This window comes from Armigeres subalbatus, chromosome 3 (genome assembly GCF_024139115.2).
Source record: "Armigeres subalbatus isolate Guangzhou_Male chromosome 3, GZ_Asu_2, whole genome shotgun sequence".
NCBI lineage: Eukaryota > Metazoa > Arthropoda > Insecta > Diptera > Culicidae > Armigeres > Armigeres subalbatus.
Genome location: NC_085141.1, coordinates 346,567,635 through 346,582,854, shown reverse-complemented (window position 1 = coordinate 346,582,854; position 15,220 = coordinate 346,567,635). Strand labels below are relative to the sequence as shown.

The following is a 15,220-nucleotide window of genomic DNA, read 5'->3' as shown; positions in this document are numbered from 1 at the left end:
GACGCAAGCGAAAGACAAATACTCGGAGAACATAATTTGGTTGTTACCGCGGCTGAGGACATCATGAAAGCCTTGGTTGATTCGGCAGACCAGTTGATTCAAACTCCAGGACAATTTTGAGATCTTACAACATCAAATATGCCTGGATTTGAGACGCAAGTGAAAGATAAATACTCGGAGGACATATTTGGGATGAAACCGCGGCTGAGGAGTCTAGGGAATTCTTGGATGACCTGGAAAGGTACGGCTGCTTAAGGCATATTGAGTTTGGTTTAATAGATCATATAGGGCATGAACAATTTAAAAAAAAAAGAGATAACAACCCTTTGGTTACGCGAGTAGACCTCAAGACCTATACTCCAGGGAATTCTTGGTTGACCTGGAACGGAATTTGGTCTAATATATTAAATAGGAAATGAACCATTTTTAAAGATAGATAACAGCTCTTTCGTCACGCTTGTAGACCTTAGGTCCTTAAGAGTGCCTTGTTATAGGCTTACTTTTGGATGTCAATAATGTTTCAAATTCTTTTTACGTCACGTGCCGTAAAAAGAATACCGTAAAACGAAGTGACGTACATATAGGAAACTGCCGTGAAAAGAGGGTGGAGTGTACCCACTTATCGAAGAGGAATAGAAGTCTGAAAAAAACCCTGATTAATCCACCTAGCGGTGATGGTTCTCGTGCATTATAGAAAAATAGTATTTTGGCGATTACTTTTGAGCCCATAGTCCATTGGCCAATTTTCCATCTTAATTAGAGTAATTAATTAATCTTAACGAGAGTATTGCCACGCTTCCTCCTAAGTTTGTTTAATTTCAAGACTGACATTTATTATTTTTTTAACAGGATGATTATGGGAGCTAGGAAGTGAAAAACTTAAGCAGAAACCCTTGCTCATCCTAAGCACTGAATGAACTCAAACAAAGCGCGATGGCTTTTTCACAGCGCATGTCGTAAAGCACAAGCATGCGCATCTTAACAACTAAGTACGATTTTTCATTCATTCACTTTCGCTCGCACAGTTCTAAGAGAATTTTCAATCAGTTCACAAGCACCCAGACCGAAAAACGTGGCAATCCTAAAAAATATTATCCAACCAGTTTCCATAAAAACTAAAAGTGAAAACCCCATCGATACCATGGACTGCCAGCCGACCAAGTGCGCCCTGTGTGGAGTGCCGTCCGGCCTGAAGTGCGCCGGCTGCAAACTGGTGGTCTATTGCAGCCCGGAACACCAGAAGAAGCACTGGCGCAAGCAGCACAAGAACGAGTGCGCTAAGCCATATGAGGTGAAATTGACAGGGCGACCGAGCCACATCGCGGGATCGATACAACCTACTCTTAGTGGATATTCTAATGACGAATCTTTCTTCCGTGGAAAAAGATTATCGCTTTCGATGGATTAAATGCACTTGCTTTCAGTTGATTTGATATTTTGTCCATAATTATGGTCCTAATTGAAATATTTCGTGCTATGCTCAAAGTTTCTTAACATTAATCAATCGTGTCGTGATTGCTTCATGGGATTGCGCAGATTCTCGAGATGAATCGCAACGATCGAGAATAAAAATAGATTGTGTTTGTTCACCGGACGACGCACTCATTCACTCACCGCAATCAGTAGGTCAGTGAGGAATGAGGTTGAACGTTGGCTTGCCGGCCTGCCGTCTGTAGCAAGCAGCATGTTGTTGTTTTCATCGTTTCTTATGCAGGTGGAATGATGAGGATATGGAGGTGCTTGGTATTTGTTTGTAAACGTGCAACATGTGTCGAATCGAAGCTTTGAACGCACAAGGTGAACCGGCCTAGGGCCGAAAAGCTGAAACCTCCTTAAAAACTTCAAATCAAATACGCCAGCTTATTCAACAAGCGATTGACCTGAAAATTTCAGAGACTGATTTTCTCTGCCAAAGGCACAATCCTGGGTTATGCCCCGTCAAATTCGACAACTTTTTTCTACCCATACAAGGCTGGGCCAGTCAGGGTGTCGACTCATTTACAAAATTAAACTCTCATGATTATTCCAGTTTTTTTTTCAGGGTTTTCGTTAAATTTCCAGAATTATAAAAGATACATTGAATACACACATAACAACCAGCATTCACGGTTTTATGTTATACTTAGGGGAACTGCTTTTGGATTTCATCTCATGGCTCCGAAGTTCAGCTCATCAAAAACAAAGCAATGGAAAGGAACTTGATTTGCTTCTTATTTTTGTGATTTGTTTCAGCAGTAAGCACTAGAGTGATTCAAATTTTGACTTTTTTGCTTCCCTATGCTTAAACGATGGCATTTACTATTTTAATAATCATCTTAAATTTTAAGTTGATTTGGATGTAATTTGACTGAGCACCAGCAGTTTGAAGCTTGTATTAAAATTACTATGAAAATAGTAACTTTTGTGAAACACCGTTTCCTATCATTGCCCATTAAGTTTTAAAAATGTATGAATGCGTTAGCAGCATAAGAAATTTAACAAGGGAAAATATCGTCGTTGTTGCTGAATGATTTGATGCTGGCAACAAAAGTGATTAAGGAGATACTGAATTTTGGGAAATTCAATTTAACACGTAAAAGAATAACATCAATATCAATAATGAGCATTTCTGTTTTCTTTATAATTTTGCTCACAACAGTCAGATTGCTTCGCAACAACAACTGACTTTCAGCTTATGATCTATTCTATGATGGCGATGCGTTAAATATATTCAAATACATTCTGGGCTGCTGCACGAAACGATCCTTTACATAAGGGGCAATTCTCATAGAAATTTTCATGTAACCTTCAAATGGCACGTGCACAATCAAATTACATCCAAATCAGCTAAAAATTTGGGAGGACTATTAAAATGGCAAAAACAATCGTTCAAGCACAGGGGAGCGAAAAAGTCAAAATTTGAATCACTCTAGTGAGCACGCATGTTTGAAAAGAACCGACAAAATTGGTGCCATATATCTTTGATTGCGATGAGATGAATATATGTTCAGTGAGATGGAGATCGGGACATATCCCCTACATAATGCAGATTTTTCAAATTTTGTAATAAGGTATAAATAAATTAGAAGGGTAAATAGAAAATCGATAATTATAGAACTGGCTGCCATTATAAAAGCAGGTTAATCAGAAACCTAAGTGAAAAATCAGTAAAAACGTTGTTTTTACTAAAGGCGACTGTCACTAATTCTGAAACTATGGTAATTTAATAACATTGAATGCTTGGTATTCTGTCTTGGCTCACTTTAGGCAGTTTTAAACATTACGAACTTTTAAATTTATATTATCGTCTGGTTAAGTAATTAACTGGGAAAGATTCCGGGAATTCATTGTTCTATTCAAAATTCCAGGAATTCTATAGGAGTTTCCTTCAGGAGTTCCTTCAAAAATTCCTCCTGAAATATCTTGAAAAAATCATCAAGATGTTATTTAAAAAAAAACAACCTTAAGAAATTCTTTAGGAAATACATCCAAAAATTCTTTCGGAAATTATTTCAGGCATTCTATCAGGAATCCTTTCTTAAAATTCTCCGGGATTTTTTCCGGAATTGAATCCATAAATTTCATTGAAAATTCATTTGGAAAAACCTTTACGAAATATTCCGAAGGAAACCTTTGGAAATACATTAAGAATTATCTTCAAGAATTTCTACTAAAGAACCTCTAGAATCATTCAAAAAATTCCTTCGGAGATTATTTCTGGAAATCCTCCAAGGAATCCATTCCCTCGGAAATTCTGTTTTTTTTTTCTTCAAAATATCCTAGTAAATTCTTGAATTTCCGAAATTTAAGGAAGAATTCCTGAAGAATTCTCCCAAAGATTCCTTTAAATATGCCTTAAAAAGTTTCATAGAAAATTCTTTCAGGAATTCCATCAAAATTTCCTCTAGGAATTCTTTTGAAAACTCCTTAAGGAGTTCTTCGGGAATTTTTCAACCATTTGCTTCAGAAATTCCTTTAGAAAATGATTTTAGAAATTCCAACGAAAATTAATTCAGGAAATTCTAAATGAACTTTCGAAGGGATTTTTAAAGTATATTCGGAATGCATTTCCAAAGAAATGCCTGAAGAAATTTTAGAAGGATTCTCTAAAGGAATATCCAAAAGAATTCCTGAAGTAATTTTCTACTGAATTCCTGAAGGAGAATCCAGAGAAAATTCGTATAGAAATTCTAAGCGAATACCTGGAGAAGAAACTTTGAAGGAATTTCCGGAGGATTTTATAAAGGAATCGTTTAAGGAGTTTTCTAAATTATTATTGAGTAAATTAAAAAAAATCCCGGAGGTATTACAAATAGAACTCCTGTCGGATTGCTGAAAATTTTTCTGGAAGAATACATTTTTATCATTCAAAAATTAGATTTTCCCAAAAAAAAATCAGTTGCGAGATGGAGGAACAGATTAAAAAAATGTTTTTGTCAAGCCAAGTGCAAGCCGAGTCGAAATCTAGCTGTGCAACACGCTACGAAGCCGAACGCCGTTAATTAACATGCCCAATGTTAATGCTACATGCTACAAAACGATAAACTAGCCGAAGACTGCGCCAGCAGCTGGAAGTGGCACTCGTGATAGAAAAGCAGCTAAGTGCAGCTTCTCTCGAAGATGGCTGGAGAGATATCCGATCCGTCATTGGTTGCACCGCAACCACTGCACTAGGCACGGTGCCCCCGAATCAGAGAAACGACTGGTATGACGGCGAATGTGAGCAGTTAGTGGAAGAGAAGAATGCAGCATTGGCGAGATTGCTGCAACACCGCACGAGAGCGAACGAGGCACGATATAAACGGGCGCGGAACAGACAAAACTCGATTTTCGGAGGAAAAAGCGCCAGCAGGAAGATCGTGACCGCGAAGAGACGGAGCAACTGTACCGCGCTAATAACACACGAAAGCTCTATGAAAAGTTAAACCGTTCACGTAAGGGCCACGTACCACAGCCTGATATGTGTAAGGACATAAACGGGAACCTTCTTACGAACGAGCGTGAGGTGATCCAAAGGTGGCGGCAGCACTACGAAGAACACCTGAATGGCGATGTGGCAGACGAAGATGGCGGTATGGTGATGGACCTGGGAGAACGCGCGCAGGACATAATTCTACCGGCTCCGGATCTCCAAGAAATCCAAGAGGAGATTGGCCGGCTGAAGAACAACAAAGCCCCTGGGGTTGACCAACTACCAGGAGAGCTATTTAAACACGGTGGTGAGGCACTGGCTAGAGCGCTGCACTGGGTCATTACCAAGATTTGGGAGAAGGAAGTTTTGCCGCAGGAGTGGATGGAAGGTGTCGTGTGTCCCATTTACAAAAAGGGCGATAAGCTGGATTGTAGCAACTACCGCGCAATCACATTGCTGAACGCCGCCTACAAGGTACTCTCCCAAATTGTATGCCATCGACCAACATCAATTACAAGATAGTTCGTGAGACGGCGGGATTCATTGGCGAACGCTTTGTCGTAGGCAAACGAGATTTGTTCACTTTCCCCGTAGAAAACAGGGGTTGTACGCCGATAGACAATCAGCACCCTTCCGCTTCAAGAAACGTACAGTGAATAATATTCATTTGTTTTCTATGTCACCCTTTGAACACTCTAGAGCCTACTGAGATTCAATTTTAAAATTTACTTCTCATTAGCTTCTTAGTACGCTGACATTTCAAATGCCTACTACGATTGCATTTCAAATTCGTTATATTTCATTATTTCTATTATAAAATAGGACATACTTTATCTATCAATGTAACCAAAAAATGAGAAAACTTTTTCCAGGCTTACTTTATTTCCCACTATACTACTCTACTCTTTCACTGTTTATTCTGATAAGCAAATTATTTGGAGCTGCTTTTACGAAAATATTAATATAAATCTTTCTTCTTATTCCGGCGCATTTGTTTAAATATCAATAACAGCAATAAATGAATTATACTACAATACTTTATGATTGGCGCTGTCCTAAAACTAATCAGTTTACTCTGTTTAAAATTATTGTTTTCTAAATCCAATTCAAAAACAAACCAAATTCAATCCAAATCAAATCCAATCCAAATTCAATTCAAATCCAATCCAAATCCAATCCAAATCCAGTTCAAATCCAATCCAGATCCAATCCAAATACATTAGAAATTTAATTCAAATCCAATCCAAATCCAATCCAGGGCCAAATCCAATTCAAATCCAATCCAAATCCAATCCAATTCCAGTCCAAATCCAATCCAAATCCAAAAACCTACAATCCAAATCTAGTTCAAATCCAATCCAAATCTAACCCCCCCAAGTAACATTCTAAGTTTTATAACGCTCTAGAAGACCATTATTTACTCTTGAAAAGTGTTAAAAACCCAGCATAAATCAAAATGTTACTAGGGCAAATTTAATACAAATTCAATCCAAATCCAGTACAAATCCAATCGAAATCTAATTCAAATCCAATCCTAGTCCAAAGTCAAATTCATTCCAAATCCCATCCAAGCCCAATCCAAATCCAATCTAAATCCAGTTCAAATCCAATCAAAATCCAGTCATATCCAATTCAATTCCAGCCCAAATCCAATCCAAATCCAGTTCAAATCCAATCCAAATCTAATCCAAATAATATCCCAATCCAATTCAAATCCAGTCCACATCCAATCCGAATCCAATCCAAATTTAATTCAAGCCCAACCCAAATCCAACCCAAATCCATTTCAAATTCAATTCAAATCCAATCTAAACCTTAATCCAACCCTATCCAAATCCAGTTCAAATCCAATCCAATTCCAGTCCAAATCTAATCCAAATCCAAATACCTACAATCCAAACCCAATCCATTCCAAATCCCTTCCAAACCCAATCCAAATCCAATCCAAATCCAGTTCAAATCCAATCCAAATGCAATATAATTCAAATCCAATCCAAATCCAATTCAAATCCAGTACAAATTTAATTCAAATCCAATCCAAATCCAAACCCAAATCCATTCCAAATCCCATCCAAAATCCATCCAAATCCAGTCCAAATCCGATCCAAAACCACTCCAAATTCAATCCAATCCAAATCCAATCCAAATCCATTCCAAATTCAACCCAAATCAAACCTAAATCCACTGCAAATCCAATCCAAACCAAATCCAGTTGACAACCAATCCAAATCCAAATCAAATCCAAATCCATTCCAAATTCAAATCAAACCCAAATTCATTCCAAATTCAATTCAAATCCAACCCAAATCCATATACTTACAATCCAAATCCAGTTCAAATCCAAACCCAATCCATTCCAAATCCCATCCAAACCCAATACAAATCTAGTCCAAATCAAATCCAAATCCAGTTCAAATCCAATCCAAATCCAATTCAAATCTAATCCAAATCCAGCCCAAATTCAATCCAAATCCAATCCAAATCCAATCCAAATCCAATTCAAATCTAATCCAAATCCAGCCCAAATTCAATCCAAATCCAATCCAAACCCAATCCAAATCCAAATCTAATCCAAATTCATTCCAAATCCAATCCAAATCAAACCCAAATTTATTCCAAATTCAATTCAAACCCAATCCAAATCCATTCCAAATCAAATCAAAATCCAACCCAAATCCACTCCAAATCCAATCCAATCCAAATCCAGTCGACATCCAAATCCATTCCAAATCCAATCCAAATCCAATCCAAATCCAACCCAAATCCATTCCAAATTCAATTCAAATTCAATCCAAATCCAAGTCCACCCTATCCAAATCCAATTCAAATCCAATCCAAATCCCATCCAAATCCAATCCGAATCCAGTTCAAATCCAATCCAAATCCAACCCAAATTCATTCCAAATTCAATTCAAATCCAATCCAAATCCAATCCAAATTAATTCTAAATTCAATTCAAATCCAATCCAAATCCAGTCCAAAAGCAATCCAAATCTACTCCATATCCAATCCAATCTAAATCCATTCGATATCCAATCCAAATCCAAATCCAATCCAAATCCATACCAAATCCAATCCAACCCAACTTCATTCCAAATTCAATTCAAACCCAATCCAAATCCAAATTCAATCCAAATCTATTCCAAATCCAATCCAAATCAAACCCAAATTCAATTTAAACCCAATCCGAATCCAACCCAAATCTATTCCAAATTTAATTCAAATCCAACACAAATCTAAATCCAACCCTATCCAAATCCAATCCAAATCCATTCCAAATCCCATCCAAATCCAATCCAAATCCAATTCGGATCCATTCAAAATTCAGTACAAATCAATTCAAATTCAATCCAAATCCATTCCAAATCCCATCCAAACCCAATCCAAATCCAATCTAATTTAAATCCAGTCGACATCCAATCCAAATCCAAATCCAATCCAAATCTAATCCGAATCTAGTCCTAATTCAATCCAAATCCCATCCAAATTCAATCAAACCCAATCCAAATCCAATCCAAAACCAAATCCAATCCGGATCCATTCCAAATCCAATCCAAATCAAACCCAAATTCATTCCAAATTCAATTCAAACCCAATCCAATCCATTCCAAATCTAACCCAAATCCACTCAAAATCCAATCCAAATCCAGTCGACATCCAATCCAATCCAAATCCATTCCAAATCCAATCCAAATCCAGTACAAATCCAAATCCAACCCAAATCCATTCCAAATCCACTTCAAATCCAATCCAAATCCCATCCAAATCCAATCCAAATCCAGTTCAAATCCAATCCAAATCCAACCCAAATTCATTTCAAATTCAATTCAAATCCAATCCAAATACAATCCAAATCCAATCCAATTCAAATCCAATCCAAATCCAGTCCAAATCCAATCCAAATCCAACCCAAATTTATTCCAAATCTAATCCAAATTCAGTCCAAATCCAAATCCAAATCCAATTCAAATCCAATCCAAATACAGTACAAATCTAATTCAAATGCAATCCAAATCCAAACCCAAATCCATTCCAAATCCCATCCAATCCCAATCCAAATCCAGTCCAAATCCAATCCAAATCTCATCCACATCCAATCCGAATCCAGTCCACATCCAATCCAAATCCAAATTCAATACAAATCAAACCCAATTCTAAACTCAATTCTAACCCAATCCAAATTCAAACCAAATCCAATCAAAATTCAATGCAAATCCAATCAGAATCCAATATATTCTAATCCAAATCCAATCCAAATCCAGTGCAAATCCAAATCAAACCGAAATCCATTCCAAATTCAATTCAAATTCAATCCAAATCAAAATCCACCCTATGCAAATCCAATTCAAATCCAATCCAAATCCCATCCAAATCCAATTCAAATCCAACCCAAATTCATTCCAAATCCAATCCAATTCAAATCCAATCCAAATCCAGCCCAAATCCAATCCAAATCCAAATACAATCCAAATCCAGTTCAAATCCAATCCAAATCCAACCCAAATTTATTCCAAATCCAATCCAAATCCAGTCCAAATCCAAATCCAATTCAAATCCAATCCAAATCCAGTACAAATCTAATTCAAATCCAATCCAAATAACATCCAAATCCAATTCAAATAACATCAAAATCCAATCCAAATCCAATTCAAATCCAGTTCAAATCCGATCCAAATCAAGCCCAAATATATTCCAAACTCAATTCAAACACAATCCAAATCCAAATTCAATTCAAATCCACTCCAAATTCAATCCAAATCCCATCCCAATCCAAACCCAATCTATATCCAATCCATTTCAAATTCAAACCAAATCCAATCCAAATCCCATCCAAATCTAATCCGAATCTAGTCCAAATCCAATCCAAATCCCATCCAAATTCAATTCAAACCCAATCCAAAACCAAATCCAATCCAAATGCAATTCAAATCCACTCCAAATCCAATCTAAATCTCATCAAAATCCCATCCAATTCCAATCCAAATCCCATCCAATTCCAATCCAAATCCCATCCAATTCCAATCCTAATCCCATTCACATCCAATCCAAATCCAGTCAAAGTCTAAATTCAATCCAAATCCAACCCAAATCCAATCCAAATCCAGTTAAAATCCAATCCAAATCCTATCCAAATCCAATCCAAATCCAACCCAAATCCATTCCAAAATCAATTCAAATACAAATCCAATCCAAATCCAATCAAAATCCAACCCAAATCCATTCCAAATTCAATTCAAATCCAATCCAAATAAACTCTATTCCAACTCCAATTCAAATCCAATCCAAATCTCATCCAAATCCAATCAGAATCCAATCCAGTACAATCTTAATCTAATCCAAATCTATTCAAAATCCAATCTAAATCCAAATCCCATCCAAATCAAATCCAAATTCAAACCAAATCCAATTCATTTTTTTTTTAATTTGTTCAATCTAACGCAAACTCATTTTTGCCCAATTTATAAAGATCAATGCATTTGGTACCTGTTGGGTCGCAAGGAATATGAGATTCTGTCAGGTTGGTAGCTAATCCAAAAAGTTTGGGAACTTCTGATCGAAACAACATTATAGGCCGAATCTCACATTTCTCGGAGTCGTGCATCCTTAGATTAAAGGCCTTAACTCTTTATACGTCCAGTTAGATTTCACCTTTCAACTTTCAGATGGTAGACGAACTTTAAAATTAAATCCGCGGTATTTCAAATATGCATTTCTCAATGTAGCTTTTTCCATAATTACCATTTTCTTTTGTCAGTTATTTTCTACGGTTTACCTTGAACTTATTACCATTCTGTTTGTTGTCCGCGGCTTACCTTTTTTTACCACTGACATCATCATTTTTTTTTGCCATTTTGTTTATAGGTACGTAGGCTTATCATTCTGTTTTTGCCTTATTTCATATTCCTTCTTCAATCATCTTAAACAATGTCTTATCATGTAGTGGAGTAACGACTACACCATTGTCGTAGCCAAACGATTTGTCTACTTTCTCCGTGGAAAACAGGCTTTGGGCGCCGATAAACAATCAGCGTCCTTTCGTCTCAAGCAACAAACAATGAATAATCTTCATTCGTTTTCTATGCCACCCTTAGAACAATCTAGAGCCTACTGAGATTGATTTCTAAATTTATTCTATTTAGCTTCGTAGTATGCTGACATTTCAAATGTTTACTACGATTGCATTTCCAATTCGTTATCTTTTCTTTATTTATTATTGTTTGAAAATGTTCTAGTTTATTTCTTTATTTTTAATATAAAATAAGACTTTCGTTCTACTTTATCTATCAAAGTAACAAAAAAAATGAGAAAGCTTTTTCCAGGGTCACTTAATCCCCCACAAGCTCTACCACATCAGACCAGGTGTTCGACGTACGCCAGATATTGCAGAAATGCCGCGAATGTACCCATAGATCATCTATTCATCGATTTCAAAGCCGCATACGATACAATCGATCGAGACCAGTTATGGTAGCTAATGCACTAGCACGGATCTCCGGATAAACTGATAGGTTGATCAAGGCGACGATGGATCTGGTGATGTGCGTAGTTCGAGTTTCAGGGGCATTCTCGAGTTCATTTGAAACGTGCAGAGGGTTACGGCAAGGTTATTGTCTTTTGTGCCTGCTATTCAACATCGCTTTGGAGGGAGTAATACGAAGGTCAGGTCAGGGACACGAGAGGTGCGTTTTTCACTAAGTCCGTCCAGTTAATTGGTTTCGCCGACTCATCAACACGTCAACGACGAAGTACATGATAGAAAAGGTTTAAGAGAAGGCAACGTGAGCCACCCACCACGAGTTTGCATCGGTGGCAACAAAATCGAGGTGGTCGAAGAATTGTGAACGTTTACTCACTGGTGACTGCCGAAAATTATACCAGCAGAGAAATTCTGAGACACTTCGTGGCTGGAAACTGTTCTTAATTTGAAATCCGCAAGACGCTCCGTTCGAATAGAGTTCGCCGCCGTACCAAACTGACTATCTAGAAAACGCTTATTCAGGTAGTCCTCTACGAAAACGAGACCTGGACGATGCCGGAGACGAGCCAGCCTCGGGCTGAAAGTCTCCTTAATAAAGTCAATAAAAAAAAAAAAAACCTGGACGATGCTCGTGGTAGACCAACGCGCACTTGGAGATTTCGAAAGAAAAGTGCTGCGCACCATCTATGGTGGGGTGCAGATGGCGAATGGTGGAGGAGGCGAATGATCCACGAGATGCATCAGCTGTTGGGAGAACAATCCATCGTTCACACCGCGAAAATCGGACGGCTGCTGTGAGGCCGGGCACGTAGCCAGAATGTCGGATAGTAATCCGTTCGAATCATTCCCCATTTGATTTTGTTGGTGCGCTGTTGATGCGTTTCGTTCAAAAAACGCGTTCATGCTGATGAATATTCAATATTCATAGACAATTCGTAAAAGAAAACACTTTACGTCTGATAATTGTCTCTCTCTTCTACCATTTTGATATAATTAGACGAAACGTAGTTTTAAATGTTAGTTTACAAATCTACAGTTGTTTATCTCAGGGAAGCTGAGAAAATTCCAACCAAAGAGAATACTGGAACTTCATTTTGCTTAGAAGCCATGTTACTTACATGTGAGCTGACGAAGAATTAACATGGAATGACAATAATTCAGATTTTTTTCTCGCAATGAAAAGAATCATTCATGAAGAGTTTCCCGTTTGACCCTTATGACATTTCGTTCCAATCTAACATTCACCAAGCATACATTCAGTAGCATCTTTGTACTCAAGCTACTCTGACCGATTGATGTAGTTCTAACCTCTTTATTGCATAAACCCAGAAACACTCCTGGTATATAAACGCCTTCATGATTGTCATCACATTTTACATGAAGCTCCCCGGTTTGATATCCAACACCCATTATTTCTTTTGAATGAATGATTCTTTAGGAACATTGCATAATTCGATGTACTTTTTTGTCAATTCTACTAATCAATTGATTCCACAATACAGATTGTGCAGCAGAACGAAAACGCGAAGGTATAACTTTCGAATAATTACTAATTAAAGTGTTGAACAGTGAGCTGTAGTAAGTTTTTGTGCCCATTTATCCATCCACAGTCGACCATCTCTGAGCGCACAATCTAAATGTACTCAGTTGTGTAGAGATGTTAACTCGATACCTTTCTGTAAATACCAATCTGTTTCCTTTTTCTCATGATCTACCTCACTAAACTGCGTGTACTCACCTGACACGGTACTGTTGGTCAAACTCTACGCGCTTGTCATGGTGAAATCCACATTAGACAAGCAGACTGCAGAACCGCATCCACCTTGTGCATAACCAACTGCGTTTGCATTTTTGCCAAAAGCATGATTCTAATATCCTCTTATGATTCCGTAGCTGTCTCGTAACGAGGAAATTGGACGTTTCTTTCTGGCAACCGAACGAATCCCCAAGGACACGATCCTGTTCACCGAAGCTCCCATGGCCATCGGCCCGAAATGGAATCTGGCTGAGTACGAGCAACGTTCGATGACCGTCCCGTGCGTGGGATGCTTTGCCGATTGCCAACTCGGACTACATCGATGCGAAGCGTGTCACTGGCCTGCTTGCAAACCGGACTGCCCGGGGCTAGAAAATGCCAACTTACATGCATTGGAATGCGGCATTCTCCGATTCGGAGCGGGACCCAAACCGAAAGACGACCCGGAAGCGGTCTTCGATTACTATCGGTACGATGCATTGCTCGTGCTCAAATGTCTAGCGCTGCAAATCCGCAACCGGCAGTTGTTTGATCAGATGATGCAATTGGAAAGTCACTACGAAGCACGGAAGGGTACGCCATTCTACAAGGAAGCTGATGAGCGAACAGTTCAATATCTTCTGAAGAACTTTTTGAATCCTTTGAAGAAGATGGAGGAGCAGCAGGGTAAGACTGTGCTACCGGTATGTGATGCCAAGACCTTACACAAGATCAGTGGAATCCTCGAAGTCAACGCCATGGTAATTCCGCTCTCCAATGGACGGGAAATTTGCGGTTTGTACCCCATTGGATGTATGCTGGAACACTGTTGCATGCCCAACTGCTTCTATACGTTCAACTGCACCAAGGGTATGAAACTCACGTTCAAGGCGGGCAGGGATATCGAAAAAGGTAACAATATCTTGCGTAGATCTGTCATAATTCAATTTCATTAACAACTTTCCTTTCAGGTGAACATCTCGCTACCACATACACCCACTCCTTATGGGGAACTCAGCAACGGCGTGAACACCTTAAAACCAACAAGTACTTCTCCTGCACCTGTGCCCGCTGCGCTGATCCCACCGAGTTAGGAACATATCTCAGTGCCCTCAAATGCATGGGAATCGACGGAAACAGCTGTGGTGGTTATCAGTTGCCTATCGACCCCCTGAAAGAGACCAGCGATTGGAAGTGCAATCAATGTCCCGTTCAAATCGAAGCTGATCAAGTCAATTTTTTGCTGTCCAAAATCGGCGAAGAAGTAGACGATGCCATGGAACGTAAAACATCCGTCAAACAGCTGGAAGATCTCATATCGAAGCTGTTGACTTTCCTTCATCCGAATCATCATTTCCTGCTTCAGTTGAAGCACACTCTGATCCAGATGTATGGCCACTTTAAGGGCTACGCCACTAATCAACTGTCAGATCGTATCCTGGCGGAAAAGGTGGACATTTGTCGTCAGATGACCAAAGTCATCGAAACTCTGGATCCGGATTCGTTCCGGTTGAGTTTGTATGCGGCGGTGGTGTTTTTCGAACAACAATCGGCATTGATTGAGATCAACGAACGCAAGATACGTTCCGGAGCGCCGGGATCGGACGAGAGCGTACAAAAGAACTACAATGAGGCACTGCACTGTTTAATGAAGGGTAAGAAGGTGCTGGTAAACGAAATGGGAACCCAACAAGGGAAAATTCTGCTCGAGAAAATCGAGAAGGCGACCGAGGAAGTTGAAACGATAATTATGGTTTAGATTTTTCTGTTTCTGATATAATTCTGATAGAGCATTTTTATTTCACGTCATTAAACATTCTGGTTATCAGTTTTTGGCTTTCCTGTTTATTGTTCGAAAGACCTTGTATTGATTGATTTTCTTCCTTGACCCCTTCAGAGAAACGCTTAGTATTGGTGTGGGCACGGCAAATGCTGGGTAAAGCGTACCATTGGTACTTCGCGTACCTGAAGGAATAAAATAGACCCCATCTCGCGGTCCTTAGCCTCTTACCCAGCAACTCCTATCCCTACCTCCCCGCGGTGCTGGCCGGGATACGAGCAACCTTAGGGAAGATCGGGTAACCAACCCCGGTGGGAACTATGGTCGTATGCTGAC

At 38.9% G+C, this 15,220-nt stretch overlaps 1 protein-coding gene across 2 annotated transcripts; it reads left to right on the top strand.

Moving 5' to 3' along the window:
- The first annotated feature begins 1,028 nt into the window (after positions 1-1,028).
- On the top strand, positions 1,029-14,932 carry LOC134225961 (SET domain-containing protein SmydA-8). 2 transcript variants are annotated; one of them, XM_062706429.1, is made up of 4 exons: positions 1,029-1,291; positions 12,872-12,898; positions 13,263-14,016; positions 14,076-14,932. In XM_062706429.1, the coding sequence occupies exons 1-4, from the start codon at positions 1,142-1,144 to the stop codon at positions 14,861-14,863; spliced, it is 1,719 nt and encodes a 572-aa protein (XP_062562413.1). In that variant the 5' UTR covers positions 1,029-1,141; the 3' UTR covers positions 14,864-14,932. The 2 variants fall into 2 exon arrangements, with proteins under 2 accessions (XP_062562413.1, XP_062562414.1); XM_062706430.1 differs by lacking the exon at positions 12,872-12,898.
- Positions 14,933-15,220: the final 288 nt, after the last annotated feature.